At 52.2% G+C, this 22,517-nt stretch overlaps 1 protein-coding gene across 2 annotated transcripts; it reads left to right on the top strand.

Annotated features, from left to right (window-relative positions):
• The first annotated feature begins 6 nt into the window (after positions 1–6).
• Positions 7–22,517, top strand: PIP4K2B (phosphatidylinositol-5-phosphate 4-kinase type 2 beta). Of its 2 annotated transcripts, XM_041471606.1 has the most exons (11): positions 190–314; positions 5,981–6,041; positions 8,611–8,708; positions 9,932–10,028; positions 12,483–12,635; positions 13,529–13,675; positions 14,208–14,246; positions 15,418–15,531; positions 16,350–16,611; positions 17,101–17,204; positions 18,069–22,517. In XM_041471606.1, the coding sequence occupies exons 3-11, from the start codon at positions 8,644–8,646 to the stop codon at positions 18,147–18,149; spliced, it is 1,062 nt and encodes a 353-aa protein (XP_041327540.1). In that variant the 5' UTR covers positions 190–314; positions 5,981–6,041; positions 8,611–8,643; the 3' UTR covers positions 18,150–22,517. The 2 variants fall into 2 exon arrangements, with proteins under 2 accessions (XP_041327539.1, XP_041327540.1); XM_041471605.1 differs by lacking the exon at positions 5,981–6,041 and having other exon boundaries at positions 7–314.

Genomic DNA, 22,517 nt, shown 5'->3' with positions numbered 1-22,517 from the left:
GAGGGGAAAGCTTAACGGGCCGGGGCTGCCGGGGCCGGGCGGTACCACTGCGGGAGGGGGGGCGAGCCGGGCCGGGCGGAACCATGCGGAGGCGCTGGTAGGGGGGCGCGGGGAGGGGGTCGGTCGGGTCCGCCATGGCCGCCAATTGCGCGGGGGCCGCGGGGACGGCGGCGGGAGCCGTGGCCGCCGTGGGCTCTGCCCTGAGCGCCAGCAAGACCAAGACCAAGAAGAAACACTTCGTGTGCCAGAAGGTGAAGCTGTTCCGGGCCTCGGAGCCGCTGCTTAGCGTCCTTATGTGGGGGGCGAACCACACGGTGAGAGCGGGCGGCGCGGCCCCCCCACCCCAAACCCGGGCCCCTCACAGCGCCCCGGGAGCGGGGCCTCGTCCCCTTAACCCCCTCATCCCCCTCAGATCCCACCCTTCCCCGCTCCGCTCCCGGGCTGGGCCTTTTCCATCCCTTCCAGAGCAGCTTTTTTTTCCTGAATCCGAGCCTTCCCTCCCTGTCCATCCCAGCCCTGATCCAGCCCCTCCCTGGGCTCTTGGTCCCTTTCTGCTGGCTCTGTGTCCCCCGGCGGTTTGGGGACCCGCGGGTCGGGCTGTCCCTGCCAGGCACGTCCCTGTGTCCCCACCCCTGACACCTTTTCCACACCCGTTTTCCCGGGACTGGGCAGGGGAACTGATGCCTTTTTGGGTGATGTTGCTGTGGCACAATCCCCCCTCTGGCACTGGGGGGGGACACGAATTTGGCAGCCACAGTCCTGTCCCCTGTGCCAGCCCCCGGGTGTCCACCAGGACTGTCCCTGCGGCTGTCCCAGTGAGGGATTCCCCTGTGTCACAGCCCACAGGGGACAGTGCTGTGTCTCACTTGGACAATGTGTCTCCCGTCTCCATCCCCCAAAAATGAGGGGTTTGGCCCGGGTTTGTCCCCTTTGATTGCAGGACTCGGGCCATGCGTGTCCTCTTGGCCTCAGTTCCTCTGGGACCAGGTTGTGAGAGGGTCCCTTGGGAATGTCTGTGATGGCTCAGCTCTGATCCTTTGGGAATTCCTAGGACCATCCCTGTGTTTTCTCTGGAAACTTCTCCCGGGTTTATGATGGCAGGCATGAGGATTGATCCTTGGATGTGGCTGCTGGGTGCTGTTCTTGGTAGCCAAAGAAGCCAGAAGCCTCATCCCTTCCTCAGTTAATCCACTGCTAGGGCTCAGACACACCTATTTCCCCAGTGGATTAGTGGATGTTTCCTAGAGAGTGAAAGGGATTCAGGCTCATTTTTTTTCCCAAAACAAATAACACATCAAGAATTTAAAAAAAAAAAAAATCCTCCTTGCATTCCTGGCCTGCCTGGCTGGAGCGAAAGCTTCCAAATGTGGTTCAGCACCGTGCTGGCTTTGAGGCAAAGGATGTTCCAAGTGCTCCCAGCCTTGCCCAGGAAGCAGGATAATTACTCTAATCAGCCTTTGATCAGTGGTGCCATCAGCAGCCCTGAAGAAATGGAAATTGTGGGATTTTTCCGAGTTTCATTCCCGGCCTCATAGTGACGGTTTGTTTGCTGGCAATTGGCCTTTTTTGGTTGTTTTTTTGGGGTTTTTTTTTGTGGTTTTGTTTGTTTGTTTGTTTTTGTTTTTGTTTTTTTTTTTTTTTGTTTTGGTTTGGTTTGGTTTGGTTTTTTTTTGTGTGTGTTTTTCTTTGTCGTAGCTGTCTGGGCAGTAGGAGCCTGGCAGGAATTTGAGGCCCTGGATGAGGACAGAGTAACTTTGGGAGCACTTGGCTGTGAGATATTTGGGCAAAGGGAGGAAGGCAAGCTGACACTAAGCTGGTAATGAGATTATATCAAATGTGTATTAGGAAGAAATTGCTGCCTGGAAGGAGCTGAGGGGCTGGGACAGGGGGTGAGAAAAGTTCAGCTGTGACCTCCTGACCTTTGGAAAGGCGTTTAGGATTTCCTAGTAAATCCCCCCACCTCTGCCACATTGGGATGAGGGTTTGGTGAGCTGTGGCTGGGGGGTGATCCCAGTGCCTTGCTTAGGTAGGAATTGGAATTAGGTGCCTCCAGCTGAGGGGTTTGGAAATCATTTCGGGAATATCTTTAAGCTTTGTTGGAAATCCTTTAATTTGTTTAATATTTGGCTGCTTTGGACAAGGAGTGGTGAGTTAGGAGGCTCTGGGCTGTGTCCATGGAGTTCTGCTCTGGGATCCTTGCAGTGGGAGGAGGGGAAAACAGCTCTCAGCACAAGCCCGGCGCTGTGCCAGGAGGATCCTGGCAGAATTGCTTGGATCTGGGGTGAACTTTTTCACGGAGAAATCAAACAAACAACCATTTTGTGCAACGTGCTGCAGAAATTTGCGTGGGTCCCTTCTCCCAGTCTGGAACAGCCTTAAAGGGGCTGCTGAGCACAGGCAGGGCAGGCTCTGGAGAGCATCAGGAGCATCCCAAGAGCAGGAGCTGCTTCTGGAACACCAGTTTGGAGTGTTTTGGAGTGATCTTGGTGGTCCCAGCCAGGGTTAGGATCCGGCTTGGGGTGGGGCCAGTGTGAGCAGGGCCAAACGGGGGTGGTATGACTCAAACAATTCGAATTTTGGACCAGAAAACCACGGAGGCGAGGGGAGAACTTGTGTGAAAGTGGAGCCACCAGGGCTCAGCCTCAATTTCTGAGTTTTCTGTCAGACCCTGAATCCAGCAGGCATGGGGATGGTTCCTGGGGAAGCTTCTCCTGCTGTTGTCATGGCACTGGGAGAGGAGCTGCAGCTCCTGGGGGTTGGGTCTGTGTGTGGTGCTCCAGGTGTGTTTTCCATGCCCTGGATGGGGAAGTTGGGACAGTTCTGGAAGGGAGCAGCCACCTCCCAGCCAGAGCGATGAACAGAATGTTGTGTGATGCTCTGGGAACCATGGAAACAGTTGTAAAGTGCTGCTGATGGAAGGCTCTGGGATCCCAGGGAGGGGATTGTGGATCTGTGTCTCTGGGGATGGAGGGCTCTGGGATCCCAGGGAGGTGATTGGGATCTGTGTCTGTGGGGCTGTGATGCTGCTGCCGGTTCCTCAGCTGGAAAAGATTCCAGTAGCTCGTGCTGCTGGCAGGGGAAAGGCACAAACATCCCGTTCTTGTGGGAATGGGGAGATCTGTTGGCTGCACAGATCTTGCCTGAGGCAGCTCCAGAGGCTCCAGTTCCTGGCTGGAGCAGCAGCCATCTCCCAGGCCCTCAGGAGCAGTGCCAGCAGGAGCAGAGCTCGTTAGTATTCCAGGGAAACAGCAGTGCTGGGAATGGAGAACAGCGCTCCCCGCTCTGCAGCCTTGCCTTCCATGCTGCCGGAGCAGCATCTGCCACATATCAAACACTCAGATCCCAGAAATTGTTCCTGGCACGGTAGGAGCAGCCTGGATCTGTCGCCAGCCCAGCTCTAATTGACCTCTGGAGAGAGCAGCATATGGCCAGGGCCGTGCCAGCCCCTGGAATGACCAAGGGCCTGGCTGCCAACTGCTCATCCAGGAGCTCCTGTTCAAATCCCCATTCCAGGAGCCCTTTTCCTTTCTGGGGGACAAAGGAGGGTTTTCTTGGGTGGTTCAGTGAGGAGAACAGGGCTCATTTCCCTGCTCATTTCTGCTGACTGCTGTGACTGTGGGTTGGTTGTTGAATATTCCCATTCCTCAGCTTTTTTTGGACCAAGGGGTGCATCAGCTCTGCTCACCTGTGGGAGGACTGGGAACATAGGTGCTTCCCAGTGACCCTGAGGCTGACAGGATTGGGGACAGGAGGGTGGCACTGCCTGATCCCTGTCATGCAGCCAGGAATCCTTCCCAGCAGCTTTCCAAGTACTTTTTTTTCACTAATAGATGGGTTTGCTCTCACCAGGGGATGCTTTTTTTTTTTCCATCTTAAAGCATCCTGGTGTCCCCAGAGGAATTATTGACTGCAAGAGTCACTCTTCCCTCGCCTTGCACAGGGGGAGGTTATTAGTGTGGATACTGATTAATCATGCTCTAATTCATGGAAAACAGGGGTTTTCCCTCAAACCGTCACCCAGTTGCTGTTCTGTGCTAAGCAGCAGCAGCGAAGTTTTGCCACAGCTGTGGGTTTGTCTCCATGCTAAAGTGATTTTCCCATGTGTCTTTCACCTCCTTCCCCAGTGCATAATAAAGTTTAGCTAATACTGGCAGAGATGCCTGATTGGAAAGCTTTGAGGGGAACAAAGTATCTTTATTTTCCTGAGCAAAGTCCTGTCGCAAAGAATCCCTGAGAGTGGGCTCACACACTCCATCAGCTGCATCTTGTTAGTAAACAAATTGCATTTTCCCATCAATTTACTAATGCTAATTGCTACTTAGAGGCTACAGTCAGGTTTTGAAACAAAATTATGCCTGGCCCGTTCATCCCAACAGCTGTCCCTGAATGACACGGAATATTGATGTGGCTTTTATTGGGAAAGGAATTGGCTTTGGTGGCAAAGAGAAATCATCAACCCAGAGTCCTGAGTGGTGCTGCTGGAGAATCCCAGTGACCAGGAAGTAAAAGCTTGGCAGAGAGAGAGGGAGGAGGTGTTTTTGCAGCCCTGCAAAGCTGGATTGTGCCGAGGATGAAGGGTCTAGGCAGTGGAAGAGGTTTTCCCTCCCTGGACTCCTGCTTTTGATCCCTGATCCTTGTTGGCATCCAGCTGCTTTTCCCTCTGCTCCTCTGGAATTGGGCAGCTTTGATTCCTCTGTCCTTGTGGGGTGGCTCTGGGCATCGGGAATTGCTCCTTTGTTCTCAGGATATAGCAAAACCAGGGAAAAACAGGCAGGGTCTCTGTCTCAGCGGGTTTGACTGGATTGTGCCTCGGTCTGAAATGCTGAGAAGCCCCGGGGCGTGTCCAAGCCCTTTGTGGGGCTCGGGTGGTGCCACCCCCGCTGTGGCTGTGTCTGCCCTGGGAAGGGCAGGAGCCCACCCTATCTCTGCCAAACGCAGCTGGCCCAGACAAAAAGCACTTTTGGATGGTGCTCTCGGCCTGGGCTGATCCCTCTCAGGGGGAGATGGAGAACTCTGGGAAGGAGAGGAGTGGGCAAAACCGGGCTGATTTTCCAGGGAATGTGGGGACAGATCTAGGCCACAAAGTGAGGTGGGTTTGTGGGCTAAAAAGTGAAGTCGATTCAAGAGCAGATCAGGGCTGAAAAGGTGAAAGGTGGAAGTCTTAAGGGAAACCGGCATCGCTCTGGGTGTGGCTGCAAATCCCTGAGCTCCAAATGAGCCGTTCTGTCCCCACTTTGGGGACCTCTCATGTGACAGAGGTGTGGCACAAAACAGTCCGTCAGGGCCCAGGTCTGTGTTTGTGGTGCTCCTGCATCTCTGTCCTCTGTTCCTGTCTCCTCCAGAACCACACCCAGCATCTCCCTGGTACTACAGCCCCCGAGATCCTGGTCCTGGCAGAGTTTTGGGGTTTTGTCCTTCTTTTTGGGCACAGATCCCTGGGAATGTGCTCCCTGGGAGCTGAGTACCTCCTTGCCATGCACCTTGGTGTGACCTTGCCTCCTGGAGCATAAATACCCCGGGACACACACTCACACACACTCTGCTATATTTAATTTGCTGCTCCACGCCTTTCCCCAGGGAGAAAGCGAGAGAGCAAACATGTGCCAGGCGTTTGTCACGTTGCTCCCTCCAGGAGGCTGCTCAGATTCCCCCGGGATGAGCCTGAGGAGAGGATCCCTCTGGAAAGGTGATAGGTGCTGCTGGCCAGGCTTCCCTTTGGGAAGGATTCCTCATGTTTCAGGATTTGGCTGGATAATCCTTGGGAAGGGGGCTGGATGCTGAGGGTTGTGCTGTGAGAAGGGTGGGGTTGGGATATCCCTTTCCCGAGGTGTGTGGGGGCTTTTTGTTCCTCTCCTTTGGGAAAGTGTCAGGCATGGGTGTTGCTGTGGGAGCACACAGTGCTGAAACAACCAAAAATTTAAATTTAAAAAACCCGACGTAGCAACAAAACTAAACTAAACAAATCTGTGTTTTTTTCCAGACTGGTGCCAGGAACAGAGGCCCAGTGACCACTGCCCCAGAGGTGCCTTGAGGGAGGGCAGGTGGGCATTGCTGGGTATAGAAATGACCACTCCAGCCCTTCATCCTTATCTAGGTGCCCCTCTTCCTTCTCTGTGTCTCCTCCAGAGCCAGAATCTCAAAGCATCCAGCCAGCTGTGCTGGAAGGTGGGAAAGGCTTTCACAGGGAGGATTTTTTTGGGCTCTTTTATCTTGTGAGGAGTGGTGGCACCTCTGAAACGATCCAGAGCTATCCTGGTGCACCATTTCTGCCACTCAGGAGCCTCACAACAGGTCCCACACTCGCTTTGAGGTTTGTGCCGTGGCAGAAACGAGGGCACCCAGCAAGGCCTCAGAACATTTGTGTCTGAATTGCTGCCAGCGGGGAGGCAGCCTCGGAATCGCTGTTCCCTCTCAGCCGTCAGCACCCTTCCTCCGCTCGGCAAGGAGCTGATAATGGCTTGTTTGTGCCTTCCCCACGCCGGGAAGAGGGCTGGGAGCAGGCTGGGCTGGGAGCAGGCGTGTGGCAGGAGCTGTCAGGCTTCCCCTCCTGGCAGACAGCAATAATTAGTGGCTGGAGGCAGCGCCTCTGTCTCCGTGCAGGATGAGTTGTTTTCTCCTCGCCCCGAGGGGAAATCTCTGCGTGGGACTCTGATGCAGCTCCCTGCAGTGGCTGCGAGCTGGGAGATCCCTTCCTCCCCTGGAGTCTGTTCCCTTTTCCCTCCCCTCTGGCTCAAGGATTGGCTCCGTGCAGGATTGAGCTGAACCCGGGGGCCATCGGTCTCTCCCCGCTCAGGGATGCTGCCGATGGGGGATGTGTGCCATTATTTATTCATTCATTCATCTGTGCAGCACTTTCCATACATCCCACAGGGTTTGTGGCAGTGCTGTGATGCCTTGGGCTGGATACCTAGAACATAGGCTAGACAGCGTTGGAGAATAAAGTGGGTTTTTATTAAAGGCTTTAACAGACACACCTTGGGCAGTGCAGAGGCTACACCTGAGATGGATGACAGTCATGACTTTTTTGGGATATCAGAGGTTAATTGTCCAATTACAGCTTCAGGTAATGAAGTCAGTCTCCCAGTTTGCTCACCCCTTCTCCCGTTAATTTTTGTTCATACTTTTCAGGCCTGAGTCTGTGATGGTGACTTTGGTTCTCAGGCCTGAAAGGATTGTTTTGTCTGATCAAACTTTGATGAGAGCTTACAAACACTCTGTATGGAGTTCAGAGTTATACCCTAATCCAGTACAGGATCTGAAAAATATAAAAGCTAAAAGTTAAGCCCCGTGCTGCAGGGCAGGGCTTTGCAGAGCTCCAGCTCTGCTCTCTTCAGGAGCCGCGGCTGCTTCACTTCCCGCTTCTGTCTGTTGTGTGGGATGGCTGGCTCTGAAAATAGCCACCTTCCCTCCTGGCACTGGGATGCGTCTTTCTTCCCAGTCTGACGTGTGTTAAATCTGGTCTGGATTTTCGTGGTAACGATGGAGAAAGGGTGGGATAAACACGGGCTGCATGGAATTGGCTCACGGCACGTCCCTGGGGCTGAACCCTGCAGAGCCCAGCAGGGATGTGGCAGCATTTTGGGCAGTACTGTGTGTCCTGCTGCATGCAGGGAACGGGGAATCCCAGAGGTGGATCCCTTTCCTGAGCCCGGCCCCTGCTCCCAGCCAGCAGGGAAGTTTTCCAGCAGCTTTCCCACTTGACCTGCTGGAGGTTTTGGTGCTGTGAACAGCCCCCAGAGCTGACTGGGAGCCAAACCCCGCTGGTGCCAGTGTTGTCTGCCTCCCTCTCCTGCACTACCTGCTTGGCACAGCAGTCATGGGAACAGAGCTGGGATGGAATTTCTTCATGAATCCAGGCTGTTAGCAGGAGTTCAGTGAGATGGGACTGTGGGGAGTCCCTGGGAGGGGATGGCACTGGAGCTGTCTTCAGAAAAGGCATCTCAGAAACCTCTTGATTCTGGCACAGCCTTGTCAGTGACTGCAGTGACTAGAGCAGGGCTGCCAGACACAGTCCAGAGGTGAATCTTTATTATTATTATTATGTTATTATTAATGCTGGCACTGCTGGGTGCTGCAGCACAAGCCCGCCTGTACAATAGTAGCTGAACATTCATTCTTCTGCTTCCCCATGTTCCTGTGGCTGCCACTCATGACTAAGGAGCAAAAACAATCTAGTGAGTGACTCATCCCTCCAGAGAAGGTGGGATGGGAGCAACAGGAGACAGCCAGCATGGAAACAGCATCCACGGGGAGCTGTGCCAGGCTGCACCAAAGGCTTTGGTCATCCTGGTTTGTAGCAGGAATGATTAACATTGGAACATTTTCTCAGAGAGGTGGTTAAAACATAAAATCTGCTGGTTCTTGGCCTGTGGTTTGTCTGGGTTCTCAGCTGTGTCTTGGATGGTCAATGGAAAGGGAAAGGTTGTCTCAGGAGGATTCACCACAATGTGCAATGAGGTGCTGCTGTGGCCTGTCACCACAGTGTTCCCCAGCTGCTTCTGTCTGATGGGTCACAGTGCCCCACACCATCCCCTGGGGTGTTGGGCATCCCTGCAGGTCCCCAGGGCAGTGGGGCCTGGGCTTTGAGTCTCCCTTTCCTCTCTCTTGCAGATCAATGAGCTCAGCAATGTTCCCGTCCCCGTCATGTTAATGCCTGATGACTTTAAAGCCTACAGTAAGATTAAGGTGGACAATCATCTATTCAACAAGTAAGTAGGAGCTTCTCAATCTCTCTGTGGTCAGAGCTCTGTGCTGTGAGGCCAACTGGCTTGGGGGAGGCCTTCTGGGTTGTTCCCAGTTGTACTGCCAGGAGGATCCCTGTCCTGTGCCCTGGACAGACCATGGTGTGGTCAGTCTGCACTGAGATACCCTGTGGTGGTTGGTTGCCATCCTTTGAGGGATTAAACTGTTCACAGGAGGCAGCTCTGCAGCTGTCATGGAGTCTCTCTGGAATTACCCCTGTCTCCTTTTCCCAAAAAATCCATTTTTGGAAGCTGTTTTGAAGTTGTGGTTGTGGCTGGTGCTCAGAGCTACATTCTCCATCCCAGCTCTGCAGGGCTGCAGTGCTCCCTGATTAATCCTTTGTTTTCCCCAAGTTTCACAGGAATCAGCTTTGCAGAGTGGGAGGTGATTGGGAAGTTTGTCTCTCCTGGCACATCCAATGTGCAGTATCTGCTCTCCCTCTTCTCCTCCAGAGAAGATCTGAGCTCCCCACGTGCCACTGCGAGGGTTTCTCATTGAGAAGGAGCTGCCAAATTCACCCACTATGTCCAAGCAGGACCAAACTTTCCTCCTCCCCCTGGGCAGGATCAGGGCTGTGGGAGGAGCAGATGCAGCTCCCTCAGTGACAGGGAGTGCTGTCATTGTCCCCTGTCCTGTGCCTGGGAGCAGCAGAGCCAGGCTGGAGCTGATCCCCCCTCTCCTGGCTGCTGTAGCTGAGCTGGTCTGTGGGGCCTTGACCCTTCTCATGCTGTGATGGGAGCTGAACCCAGAGCCCAGCCCCTCTGCTCCTGCAGCTCTGCCTGGTGTGCAGGGACAGCGTGTGACAGTGACAGTGTGTGCAGTGACAGCTGTGTGACAGTGTGTGCAGTGACAGCTGTGTGACAGTGTGTGCAGTGACAGCTGTGTGACAGCGTGTGCGGGGACAGCCGTGTGCCAGTGTGACAAAGCCACCGAGGAGGGCACAGGCAGGATGGCTCCCTCAGAGTGGCCTGTGGCAGGGTTGCCACACAAGCTCCACGCTCCCATCCCATCCATCCCTGTTAGCCAGGACCCTGCAGAGTTCCCTGGGAAAGATGGGTTTTGTGGGCATCCAGAGGAAGGAGCTGCCCTGCCGAGGGCACAGCATGGCTGGGATGTCCTGGGGGGCTGGCAGGGAGGGGGAGCCAGTGTGGCATTGGCTGGCACTGCTGACATTTCTGCCCTACCCTAGGGAGAACCTGCCAAGCCGCTTCAAATTCAAGGAGTATTGTCCCCTGGTGTTCCGGAACCTCCGGGAGAGGTTTGGGATCGATGACCAGGACTACCAGGTACCCTTTCTTCTCTTCTAGGACAGAGCAGCCACTCTGGCAGAGAAATCCTGCTGCAAACTGCTGCCAGCAGCTTTTCTGGGTTTATAATTGGCGTTTGAGTGGTTCCACCATAACCTCAGCGGTGCAATGGATCTTGCTGTGCCAAGCACAGGGCAGTAGGAGGGGAAGGTGATCCCTGCTCCCAAGGCATGAAACTAGGGCTCAGGTGGCTGTGGACAGGCAGGAGCTAGAGGATAACAATGAGCCAGCATGGAATATCTGCAAGGAAAACGAGTCCGTGGTGTTTGTACAGATTCAGGTGAATCTGATGCCTTCAGCCAAGTGTGTGTTGTTGAACTGGGTGTATCAAGGTGGCTCCTGCTTTGGGATCCATCCCTTAATGCCAGAGGGGCTGATTTTCTTGGAGAGGAGTCTGCTGTTAAGACTGCTGGGCTCAGCTCTGGGGACAGGGAGATGTCACAGCTCTGGCTGCTGCAGCAGGGCCACCCTTCCTCAGCCAGCTCCGAGCCCTGGGCACGAGGAGCTGAGCAGAGGCAGCTCAGGGCTGGGAGATCACCCAGAGCAGGGCCAGGGAGGCCGTGGTGGCCATGTGGCCCCAGGCAGGCTGGGTGTCAGGAAGCTGAAGTGTCCCCAGCACATGATGACAGAGTGGGCACAGTGCCAGGGGCATCCCCTGGAACTCTCTGACTGCAGAGGCACATGGGCGAGTGCTGCAGCCTCCCTGCTCCCTCCACGTGCTCTCTGCCTGGTGGGGAGAGCAGCTGGAGCAGGGCTGGTCCCATGCTGCCTCCCCCTGTGCCCATGTCACACCCCTTTGTGATGATACCCTCCCCAGGTGTGACCCACACTGTCTGTAGTTCATCATTTATACTCCCCCTGTTGTTCTGAGGGATGGCTTCCCCCTTCTCAAAGCTTTAAAAGAGCTTTGGTTTTTTTTAAAAGTGCCCAACTGGAACAGAAAACATTAATTGAGCTAAATTCAGGTGGGTAAACTGTGATGGCTCGAGTAGGAATGGAGCCAGGAGGCTGAATTTAACACCCCAACTGTGGGAGAGATGGGAGTTGACAGGAAGGGAGCCGAGGGCTGTGAGTTTGGTAATGCTCTGTGTGGTCACGATTTCTGCCTCCCAGCTGCAGAAGAAAAGCTCTGTGGTTTTGAGGTGAGGGCTGATTAAACTGCCTGGCACAGACTGCTTTGCAAATGTCAGCGAGCAGCAAAGGGGATTTTTCTGTTTGCCTTTATTTTCCTGATTCTCTCTAAAGCCGTTGACTGCAGCAGAGTTTTTCCCCTGCTTAATTAAAGTTTTAAAAGCTTTAAATGCTTCATTCTGAAAGGAAATCTCTGGGCACACTTGCAGCATGACATGGTAAATCTCTCTCAGAGCAGGTTCTGCTGCAGGCTCCCTCTGCTGCCAGAGCTGAGCAAGGGGGACACAGCAGTGGCACTGTCACCCAAAAAAAAACAGATAATCCAGCCTGAAACCCAATGCCCAGCCCAGAAATGCTGGAAAACTTAAGGATCACTGTTGCTGCTGCTGTGTTTCATAGCCCTCCCTCTCTGTGATAAAGAAATGCTGGTGAGAGGTTGTTGGTTGACAAAATGGCTTGTGGGCAGGTGGAGGGGACAGGTGACAACTTGAGGTGTGAGCAGCAGTGGCTGGGGCTGAAGGGGGAGCTCGCAGCATGCCCTGCTACCTGGGGAGGGGCAGCAGAACAAAGAGCTGGTGTTGTGGCTCAGGGAATTGATCCCTGCTCTGCAGTTTTCCTGGGATTTTCCAGCCCTGCTGCACTGTCTGGTTGCTAAGGGTGGAGACAGGGATCTAAAGGCAGATGCTGCTGGTTGTCAGAAGAACAACCAAGCTATTTATACTCATTTTGTGTGTCCAGGAGTAAGAATAGCAGAGCCTGAGGGTGGCTTTTGGTGCAGGATGACCTGTGAAAAATCCCCAAACACTGAGATTTTGACCAGACTAAGCTGCTTTTTGAGGGAAAAGCCAACAGGCCATTTCAGTTGTTTTGGTCTGGTTTTCCTTAAGCCTTAGGAATATCCTGACTGTTCTTAAATCCCTGAGAGGAAATGCTGAGAGCTCTTGGCCTGTGTATCCTACACCTCTAAAAACCCTTCAGTAAAAAACACCTTCCAAAAACACACCCCAGGTGTTGGAGTAAAATCTGCCAGCAAATCACAGGGCCAGCTGGAAGCCCTAAAAACACATCCAGACTTTTAAGCAATTGGGTTTTACCCTTGGCAGCCCCAAACCCAGAGTTCACAGCCAGAGTGGGTGTCCTGAGCTGGTCCTGTGGGGCTGGCCCTGCTTCCAGAGCTGCTCAGGGGTTCTTGTGGGGCTGGCCCTGCTTCTAGGGCTGCTCAGGGGTTCCTGTGGGGCTGGCCCTGCTGCTGAGGGAGGTGACAGCTCCTGGCACCGTCCCCATGCCATGTCTGTCCCCCAGAACTCGGTGACACGCAGCGCCCCAGTGAACAGCGACAGCCAGGGCCGCTGCGGTGCGCGCTTCCTCACCACCTACGACAGGAGGTTCGTCATCAAGGCCGTGTCCAGTGAGGACGTGGCAGAGATGCACAACATCCTCAAGAAGTACCACCAGGTACGGTGAGTCTGGAGCCCCCCGTGCACACCTGGGGATCTGCTGGGGGCCTGGAGCTTGGATGCACAGCTGGCAGAGCTTGCACGGAGGTTTTGTGGGGAAAAGGGGTCCTTAGGATCTGAGAGACAAAAATCCTGAGGGATGGAAATCTGAGGGACAAATATCTGAGGGACAACCCAGCAGCTGTTTGTGGTGCTGAGCCCCTTCCCAGCTCATCCTGGCCCTTGTATGAATGAGTTATGGATCCCTGGTAGATCAGAGCTGCAAACAGGCTCCTCATTCGTTGCCTCAGACCTTCCAGAGGGGCTGGAGGGGAGTTGGGAAGTGGGGTCACAGTGGGACATCTGGAAATGTCCTGGTCTACGTGCTGGTTCCAGCTCATCTGCTCTGCAGGGGTTCTGAGACACGCCCTGAGTTCCAGGCACAGCAAGGTAACCACAAGAAGTGAAGCTTCAGTGAAGCTGGGCAGTGCCAGTGACACCTGGCCTGTCACAGCAGGCTGGACACACACAGGGTCACAGGATCCCAGGACTGGCTTGGGAAGAACCCTGGAGATCTCTTAGCTCCACACACACAGAGTCACAGAATCCCAGGATTGGGTGGGAGGAGCCTTGGAGATCTCTCAGCTCCACACACACACACAGGGTCACGGTATCCCAGGACTGGGAAGAACCTTGGAGATGTCCCAGCTCCCTGTCCTGGGCAGGATGGCACTCCCTGGGCCAGCTTGCTCAGGGAATGGGACTCTCCCCATCCTCACTCCTTTCCTGGAGACCCCAGGAGCTGTTCCAACCCTCCTTTCCTTTCCCATGGGTGCCTTGGCTGCAGCACCTCACTGAGTTTCTGTCCTGTCAGAGCTGGGCTTTGTGTGACACAGCTGTCCCTCCCTGCAGTTCATCGTGGAGTGCCACGGGAACACGCTGCTGCCCCAGTTCCTGGGCATGTACCGGCTCACCGTGGACGGGGTGGAGACGTACATGGTGGTCACCAGGAATGTCTTCAGCCACAGGCTGACCGTGCACAGGAAATACGACTTGAAGGTGAGGCCTTCTCAAGCCTGCCCTAGAGCAGAGGCCAGGCAGAGTTACAGAATAAAGCAGGAATTTATTAAAAGGATCTCCTCAATGGATCCACCTTGGGCAGCAGAAGAGCCCAGCCAGGGCTGCACCCCAGGTGAACCAGAATGAACCAAAATGGTCACAAAATGTTGGCCGCTCATGGGGTCTCTCTCACTTTGATACGTTCTGCTCCATTTGCATATTGGAGTTAATTGTCCAATTACAGTTTAGGTTATGCAGAACCCCCCCCCCCCCCCCTTGGCAGGGTCCTGGGCTTTGGGGTCTGCTCAGGGGATCAGGTTTTGGGAGGCTGTGCATGGAGGTTCAGTGGTGGTCCATTCCCCCATCACAGGAGATCACCAAAAGGGGGTTGAGCACTGATTTTAAAAATGCTTTCATTGTTTTCCTGCATGAAGAAATTAAATGGTGTCAATGAATTCATTTCGAATGTGACCCCAGCGTGCAGTATTGATATTTTCTTTTTTTTTTTTTTTTTTTTTTTTTTCTTTATTAGGGCTCAACAGTATCCAGGGAAGCAAGTGATAAAGAGAAGGTATGGAGCTATCCCTGGCCAGCCTTTCCTTTCTCCTGGTGCTTGGAAACAGACAGATCCAACTGAGTTCCCTTTTCCTTTCCATTCCCTTTTTCATGGGGGTTTTGAGCAGGGGAGGTTCCACAGACCCTGAGTCCACCCTGTCTCTGTCCCCCTTTTCAGGCTGGGAGGGAGCTGTCTCTGCCTGCCCTTCTGTGCTGTGGTGGCACTGCCAGGAGTGGGGGACAGTCCCAGCAGAACCAAACCCTACCTGAGGGCAGTGCTGCACCTATGGAAGGATTTCCTCACAGCACCCTGGGTGCCAACCCCAGGCAGGTCAGGGGTAGATCTTTCACCAGAAGATTTATAAACCAGATCCTTGGCGCACTCCTAAACCTGGCTTGAGTGGGGGAATCTAGGGCTGAGCCTCCTTCCCCTGCAGGACTTCTGTGCTGCTGCCTTGAAATCCCAGCAGTGCCTCGTGCTGGTCCATGTTTGGCATGTAGGATTATCAGGGTTGGAGTCTGCTCCAGCCTGCCCTAAAAGATCCAGCCAGCAGCCAGGGAACTCCCATTTGCCCTGAATCCTCTGGCACCCCCCAAGTGCCCCCAGCTCCCTGGTCTGTGCAGCTGGGTGGTTCATGTGAGCTCACAAAGCCACCCCACGCTCCTGTGTCACTAAAGAATTTAAACTCTGAGGTACAAAGGGGCTCTGAGTTCTCCCACATCCCCACAGTCCTCAGGGCCTGGTGCAGGCAGACAGGCAGAGCCCTCAAAAAAACATGGCTTGAATTCTTCTTTCCTCAAATCTTTAGGAAGAGAAGGTTTGGCACCTTTTTTTTTTTTCCTTTTCCAAGCTTTCACCCCTTTCCCCCTGCAGTCAAAAGCCAAGAAAATTAATTTATTTCATTAATTTTGTTTCAATTCTGGGAGTTGCTTGGAGCATTCCTGGCCCAGCTGTGCAGTTTTTAAAGCTGACTTGCTACACGTCTCCCTTGAGTTTTCCTATAGGTCCAGCTGAGCCCACGGATTCCCTGACACTTCCTGTGCTCTGCCTGATGCCCTTTCCATCCTCAGTGGACTTCAGGCACCCTAGAAGCCCAGACTGGGCAGGGGCTGTTGCACCTACACCCATGTGCCAGCCCTCCCCTGGCCGCAGGCTGGGGAATTTCACCTCAGGCTTTTTGCTGCAGGCCAAGGATCTCCCAACTTTCAAGGACAACGACTTCTTGAATGAGGGTCAGAAGCTGCATGTTGGAGAAGAGAGTAAAAAGAACTTCCTTGAGAAGCTGAAGCGGGATGTGGAGGTAATTTCCTGGGGGACAGCTCTGCTCTGTCTCTCCTCACTGCCACAGTAGCAGGCCCCTGGCCTGATGGGTTTTTCTTTGAGCTCTTAGAGAACCTGTCACACTTGAGATAGCTCTTCTAGTTGGAATGGCATAAAATTAGCAGGATGGCTTTTGAGGTAGTGTTGGAAACAGAAGAAGTTTTAATAAAAGGCAAAATAACAAAGTTCTTTCAGAGAAAAACTGAGTTAGGGGCAAGAGGTTCTTGCTCTTGCTAAACACTACAAAAGTGATTATTTCCCTTGTTCTCTTCTTTTTCTGGTGAATTACTTAGGTGGGACTTTTTGGCTTTTGTCTAATTGGTAGCCCTAGGTTTGAGGTGAAGTCTCAAAGGTCTTATGAGGTGTCTTTTTACTAAATTGAGGAGATGAACTTCTGGGCTTTTTTCCTTTTTAAGCAGACAATAATTTGGCCACTCCATCAACAGAGGGCACATTCCTACACCAGCTGGGTTATAATTAGCATTGACTCCATGATTCACAGAAGGCTGATCAATTTCTTTATTATATTATATTATTATTAAGAAACCCATTGCTTTTATAGACAGTTACAATACAGGTAGATCTAATTGGTCCTCCAGTCCAAACACCATCAGCATTGGCTAATTAAGAAACCACCCTTTGGTGAACAAATCTCCATAACACATTCCACACGTTGACGATTCTGGGAATCTTTAGGATTGGAGTGTCTCAATGCCAGCCCTTAGGGAGGCACTGCAGGTGGGGCTGAGCCTTCCCCACCCTGTGAGGTGCCAGCTCTCACCGCTGCCTCTTTCCCAGTTTTTAGCCCAGCTGAAGATCATGGATTACAGCCTGCTGGTGGGCATCCACGACGTGGACCGGGCCGAGCAGGAGGAGATGGAGGTGGAGGAGCGGGCAGAGGATGAGGAGTGCGAGAACGACGGGCTGGTGGGTGGGAACCCCATCTCCTCCTACGGGACCCCCCCCGACAGCCCCGGCAACCTCCTGAACTACCCCCGGTTCTTTGGGCCCGGGGAGTTCGACCCCTCCGTGGATGTGTACGCCATGAAGAGCCACGAGAGTGAGTGCGGGGAGCTGGGGAGGACAGGGAGGGTGTGAGGGAACTGGGGAGGAAGGATGGAGGGCAGGGAAAGGGAAGGTGTCCCAGGCTCAGTAGGGTGGGTCAGTCCTGGCAGCCAGGGCGACACGCCTGAGGCCATTCCTGTGTCCTGGCAGCCACCCTGAGCTTCCCAGCAGGGCTTGGGAAAAGCTCAGCCTAGCAGGAGGGCTTGTCCCTGCTTTGTTGGGCAGTCCCTGGTGGTGGCTGGAAGGGGACAAGCGATGCTGGGAGAGAGGTGGCACGTTCAGAGAGCCTCTGGTGAGCTGCTCCAGTCATCTTTGCCCTTGTGCAGCCTCCAGCTGCCTTTGCTTTCTCTGTGAATTGCCCCAAACCAGCTCTGCCCAGTGTTTCTGGAGGTGGGGGATGAAGCTGGGGGTGCCCAGGGGGTTTTTTGGAGGTGGAGGTTCAGTTGGCTGTGCCCAGGGGACTGAACCCCTGCTGTGCCCCCAGGTGCCCCCAGGAAGGAGGTTTATTTCATGGCCATCATCGACATCCTCACACCATACGACACCAAGAAGAAAGCTGCACACGCTGCCAAGACAGTGAAACACGGGGTGAGCCTGGCCCGGGGGGCTTTTGGGTCTGGGGCTTCTACTCTGCAGCATCCCCTGGGGGGGAAGGTGTCCCCTGACACTGATTTTCCTGCCAGGATGAGAATTCTCCAGTGCCCGTGCTCAGCACTTCCCTCCATGTCTCCTCAGGGTTAGGTTTTCCCTGTGGTTGGTTGGGATAATTTGTATTTCCGTCCCAATTTGGGAGGTGCTGGAGGGATGGACTGGATGAAGGGTGACACCCCTGGGGTCACCTCTGTGTCCTGGCAGCCCCCCTGAGCTCCCAGCAGGGCTTGGGAAAGCCCAGCCAGCACCCCGGGGAGTTTGTGTGGAATCCTGGGATGTGCTGGGGTGGAGGGGACCCATCACAGACCCCAAATCCCACCCTGGCAGCCCTGGGGCCTGACCATTCCCTGGGGAGCTGTTCCAGTGCTCAGACCCCCTCTGGGTGCTAAACCTTTTCCTGAAATCCACCCTCACCCTCCCTGATCCTAAACCTGCGAGCCACGAACGAGCAAACCCAGTGCCCTGACTGGACATGCAGCTGGAGCTAAAGCCATTTTCCTCGGGGATCTCTCCAGACCTGCTGGGTTTTCCTTAGCCATGGATCCTCCCCAGCAGAGGGGCTGTGCCCCTGCCCCCTCCCTGCCCACCCTGACCCCACCTTGACCCCTCCCTGCCCCCCTGCCCTCGCTGACCCCTCACTGCCCCCTCCCTGCCCACACTGACCCCTTCCTGCCTCCTCCCTACCCTTTCCTTGACCACCCTGCCCACGCGGACCCTTCCCTGAGCATCCTGCCCACGCTGACCCCTCCTGGATGAGCCCCTTGACCCCCCTGTGTCCCCTGACCCGCTGTCTCTCCACAGGCCGGGGCTGAGATCTCCACGGTGAACCCCGAGCAGTACTCGAAGCGCTTCAACGAGTTCATCTCCAGCATCCTGACATAGGGTCACATCCTGCTGCAGGCCTGGGGGCTCCTGCAGCCGGGGGGCTCCTGCAGCCTGGGACAGCACAGACACTGCAGCAGCACCGGGGCACACCTGTGGCACGTGTGGCACCGTGTGACAAAACCCATCCTCATTCTCGCTGCGCCCGCTGCACCTCTGGGTTTGGTGTTTCAGAAGTGCCCAGATCTCAGATTTGAGGGCTTTTCCAAACAAGCCAAGTGCATTGTTCCAGCACTGCTCTTTCTGCCCAGTGACGTTTTCTCCTCTCTGCTGAGGGGCTGGGACACGTGTGGCACTGTCCCCAAAGGGTCACGTTCAGCAGTGCCTGACTTGCAAACCACTCCTTGTTTTTTGTGTTGTTGTTGTTGTTGTTTTATTGGACTGGCTTTGCCAGAAAAAGAAAAAAAAAAAACCCTTTTATTTCCCTCTCGGTAGGAATTGGAAGGAAAATAGTTCACCATTTCAAGGATGGAAAATATAACTCTGATAAAAAGGAGGAGTCGCTGAACTTTAGGTAAATTCAGACTGGGACACTTTATATTTTTTTGGTTAATTTAAGTAATGAAGAAAAAAGGAAAAAAAAAAAAAACAAACCACTTTTTTGTAACTGCACTTGATTTACAAGAAAGATGAGGGAAATTAACATCTACCAAAGATGATGTCTGAAAAAATAAAAAGGTGTAACTCCTAAAAGCTAAAAACAAGCAAAGAACTGAGAGAGGCATTAACCAACCTCAGCTCATTATGTGCTCGGACCTGGGGTGATTTTAATTGGCCAGCTCTGAAAATTTTCTTAAAGAAGAGAAAAAAAAGACATTTAAAAAAAGGCATTTTTGTGCCTGTAGATCCAAGCTAAAATTTTGGGCCACTTCCTCAGCCAGGAATGGCTCTGAGATCACCATCACAATCCTGCCAGTGTTAATTAGCTAATTAATTATTCAGTCTTCCTTCCCCACCCCACCTGCAACAGGTACTTGAATCTGTGTCCTGACAGAGGTTGCTGGGTTGGATTTTTTGTGTTTTATTTTTTAAAAATGTGACTTGCACAGAAGGAATTGGCCTGGCTACCAGGGGTGAGTGCTGGGAGCTGGGCTCATCCTGCTCCAAACCCCCTGAGCGACCCTCCAGGAGTGGAAATGGTTGAACTCTCACACCAGATTTCTTTTCCAGCCCCCCCTGAAGGATTTTGGGACTGATTGGAGTGACTGAAATAGTCCTGTTTTGTCTCCTTTAACCCTTTCACAGCCAAGCTCGGCAGCCTCGCTGTGGGTTTCGTTAGCTCTGCTGCACAACAGAACTTTTGGTTCTTTATTTTGGGATTTGTTACTTGTTTTTTTTAATTTTAATTTCCTTTCTCTTTTTAAGCAGGATTTAGAGTTTTGAACAAACCTCTTTGCAGTTCAAACATGTTGCTTAATCTGCCTTGGAACTGTTTTTCACACATGCCTTTGTTTGGGGAATAAGCTGTTGGGAATGTCTGTCCTGTGCTGTAACAGTTCTTGCTGTGTGGAATTTTGGTCCTTTTTGAGACATAACTGGTGCTCATCACACCCTGGTAATTCCCCTGAATTAACCCTGCCTCTGGGCTGGATTCTGAATGTGGGGTTTGGGTTTTTTTTGGTTTCATTTCCTCTTCACCCCCTCCCCATTTTCCCCTTCCTGATGTGAATCCCCCCACAGGTCTCACCTTGGCAGGGGCTGACACTGAAGCCCATGAGGGTGCACTGTAAATAGAATTTTGGAGAAATGAAAAATTAGGGGTCCTGACGGGATTTGAAGATTTTTGGTCCTTCCCTTTGGCGTGGCACGAATTTCTGCTGCCCCTTTGGCGTGGGAGGCTGGAGGGATTTTAAGGTGTGGAGCTGGAAAAGCCACGACCCAAATGCAGCTAAAAAATACTTTAAAAAAGAAAAAAAAGGGAGGACTTAGAGGGCATCATCAGCTTAATTTTGTGGGCATTATATTGGTTGCTTCTCTGTTAATAAGCACTTAAGTTCACTGCTAATTAGGAATTAAACACCAATCACTTTTTATTCCTGACAGTTAAAAAAAAAATCTGCATTGAATCTGCAACTTTGACCTGGTAAGTTTGCCCTTCTCCTTTTGGGGAAAGTAGCTTGGAAGTTGTTTTATCTTGAAATCATCTATTTAAAAAAAAAAAATAAATAAAAAGGAGAAAAAGGGGGGAGGAAGAGAGCAGGAGGTGGATGAACACCACAGAGCAAACCCAGAGAAAGGGGAGTGAAGATGGCAGAAAAAAAATCTTTATTGAATTCCAGAATAATGAGTAAGGAATCCAGTCAAAACCCAGGGAATTCCTGCAGAAATCCTTACAGAGTTCTGACAAAAATCGAGAGCAGGGAATATTTTCTTATTACAAACTCCTGCTGGGATTAAATTTGGCTGTTCCAGGTGATCTGGGGGTCCGTTCTGTCCAGTTGCCATATTGTGTATAAAAGTGATTAAATGCAATTTTCTCACCTAATGATGTATTACCCAGGTATGTAACTTTGTTTAACAGAAGCATTTTTGTATATTGTTTACATTTGGAGAAGTAGCATTACCTTAAAAATGCTAATTTTTGTTTCTAGACAGTATTTTTTATTACCAGAACAAGAAGTGAAGCTGCAAATATTTTGATTTGTTTTAAAAGGGACTTTTTCTTTATGTTTGTTTTCTTTTCTTTTTGTTTTGCTTTGTTTTGTTGGTTTGGTTTTTGTTTTTTTTGGTGTTTTTTTTTTCTTTCAAATCTTGGTTTAGGTCACTTTTTAAAAAAAAAAAAAAAAAGGAAAACCCAGCCCTTTCAATTCTGGTTTTACAACTGCTTGTGCTAGTTTGTTGTCTGTTTCTGGTGTGGATTTAGTTCTAGTTTTTGCTGAATGTAGATACTCCTGTCCTTAGCATGAACCTTGCAGAACACATTGAACTGCCAGGATTTGCAGCAGAATTCAGAATTTTCTTTTGACCAAAAAAAGGCAAAATTTGGTCCCAGTGGAGCTCCAAAAAATCAGTGAGCAGCATCTCCCCTCTGCAGTGCCTGAGGCAGGAGGAGCTGCAGCATCCAAGTTCCTGAGGGATTTAAAAACCCCAAGATCTGCTCTGAGCTGGGAATTCCCACCTTCCCTGCTGAGACAGCCCCGAAATGAGAGTGGGAGAGGGGAGGCAGAGCCAGCTCTGCTGCAGGAGTGCAGTAAATGCACTGCAGAGCTGCTGGGGGGAGCTGGGGCGTCCAGGGGCTCCCCAGGGCTGGGATTTGGGGTCCCTCCTCACCCCTGCCTGGCCTGGGCTCCATCCTGAGCCACAATCATGGAATTCATTGGGAATTCACCCACTGGGGATGGAATTCACCCCATTGGGGACAGAATTCACCCCATGGGGATAAAATGTACGCTATGGGGGTGGAGTTCCTTCTGTGGGCTGGAATTCACCCCCTGGGGACAGAATTCATCCTGTGGGGATAAGATTGACCCCACTGGTGATGGAATTCACCCCATGGGGCAGCAGGGGGAGGCCACACTCCCACAATCCCAGCTTGGAATCTGGATCAGCACAATCAGCAAGGAAATCTGAACCATTTTGAGTCTTATTTCCTTTTTTTTTTTTTTTTTAGTTGTTTTTGTTGTTGTTGTGGTTTTTTGGGAGGAAATCCCTGCTTTCCCAGCCCAGGCAGGCTCGGGGTGGTGAGGAGGTTGTGGTGGTGGGTATTCCCAATCCATGACTACTATGCAGTCCTTTCCCAGGCCCCCCTTCCAGCTGCACCTGGAATTTCACCCCCAGCTGAAGAATTTTCCCCAAAAGCAGGGGGGTATCCCCAGCGTGGCCACAGCCCCAAATTCCCAAATGTCCCCTTCCTGCAGAGCCACTCCCAGTGTCCCCCTCAGCCCCTGCCTGTTGTCCTGGCTCTGTGGGATGGATCCCATGGAAAACTGGGACGGCAGAGCTCTGGACACATCGTTTTTAGTGGAAACAACTCAAAATTTCTGCTGCTCTGGGGCTGCCCAAGCAGCTGGATGGGAGTGGAGGGAGCAGATTCCACACACAGGTCACAAGGGTGGGCAGGGCTAATCAGTGCAACTGAATTGAAAAGAAAAAAATGTGAATAAATTAAGTTTAAACTAAAAACTAAACACAAAAAAAAAACCTAAAAAACTTTAAAAAAAATTTAAAAATTAAAAAAAAGGAACATTTTAGGTTTTTTCACTGCTGTTTTTTAAATAGGAATTTGAAGTCCTCTGTGCTTGTCTGTTTGCTAGGAGCAGTTTGAGACACTGTTACTGTTTTGAAATGCATGCATGTTACAAGATGAGTCTCCAACCAGAGAAAAAAAAAAAAAAAGAAAAAAAAGAAATAAAATTAAAACTTTGTGTA

Source organism: Pyrgilauda ruficollis, unplaced genomic scaffold, assembly GCF_017590135.1.
Source record: "Pyrgilauda ruficollis isolate IOZ18807 unplaced genomic scaffold, ASM1759013v1 scaffold270, whole genome shotgun sequence".
NCBI lineage: Eukaryota > Metazoa > Chordata > Aves > Passeriformes > Passeridae > Pyrgilauda > Pyrgilauda ruficollis.
The sequence above is the reverse complement of the archived record's forward strand: the minus strand, read 5'-3'. Positions and strand labels throughout refer to the sequence as shown.

What these genes read in the sequence shown, in the direction of transcription:
- PIP4K2B (XM_041471605.1), top strand. Translation starts at nt 135, where the DNA reads ATGGCCGCCAATTGCGCGGGGGCCGCGGGGACGGCGGCGGGAGCCGTG. An exon ending in TCCTCAAGAAGTACCACCAG is followed by an intron (nt 12,636 to 13,528) that starts GTACGGTGAGTC and finishes CCCTCCCTGCAG; the next exon opens with TTCATCGTGGAGTGCCACGG. An exon ending in CGCCATGAAGAGCCACGAGA is followed by an intron (nt 16,612 to 17,100) that starts GTGAGTGCGGGG and finishes CTGTGCCCCCAG; the next exon opens with GTGCCCCCAGGAAGGAGGTT.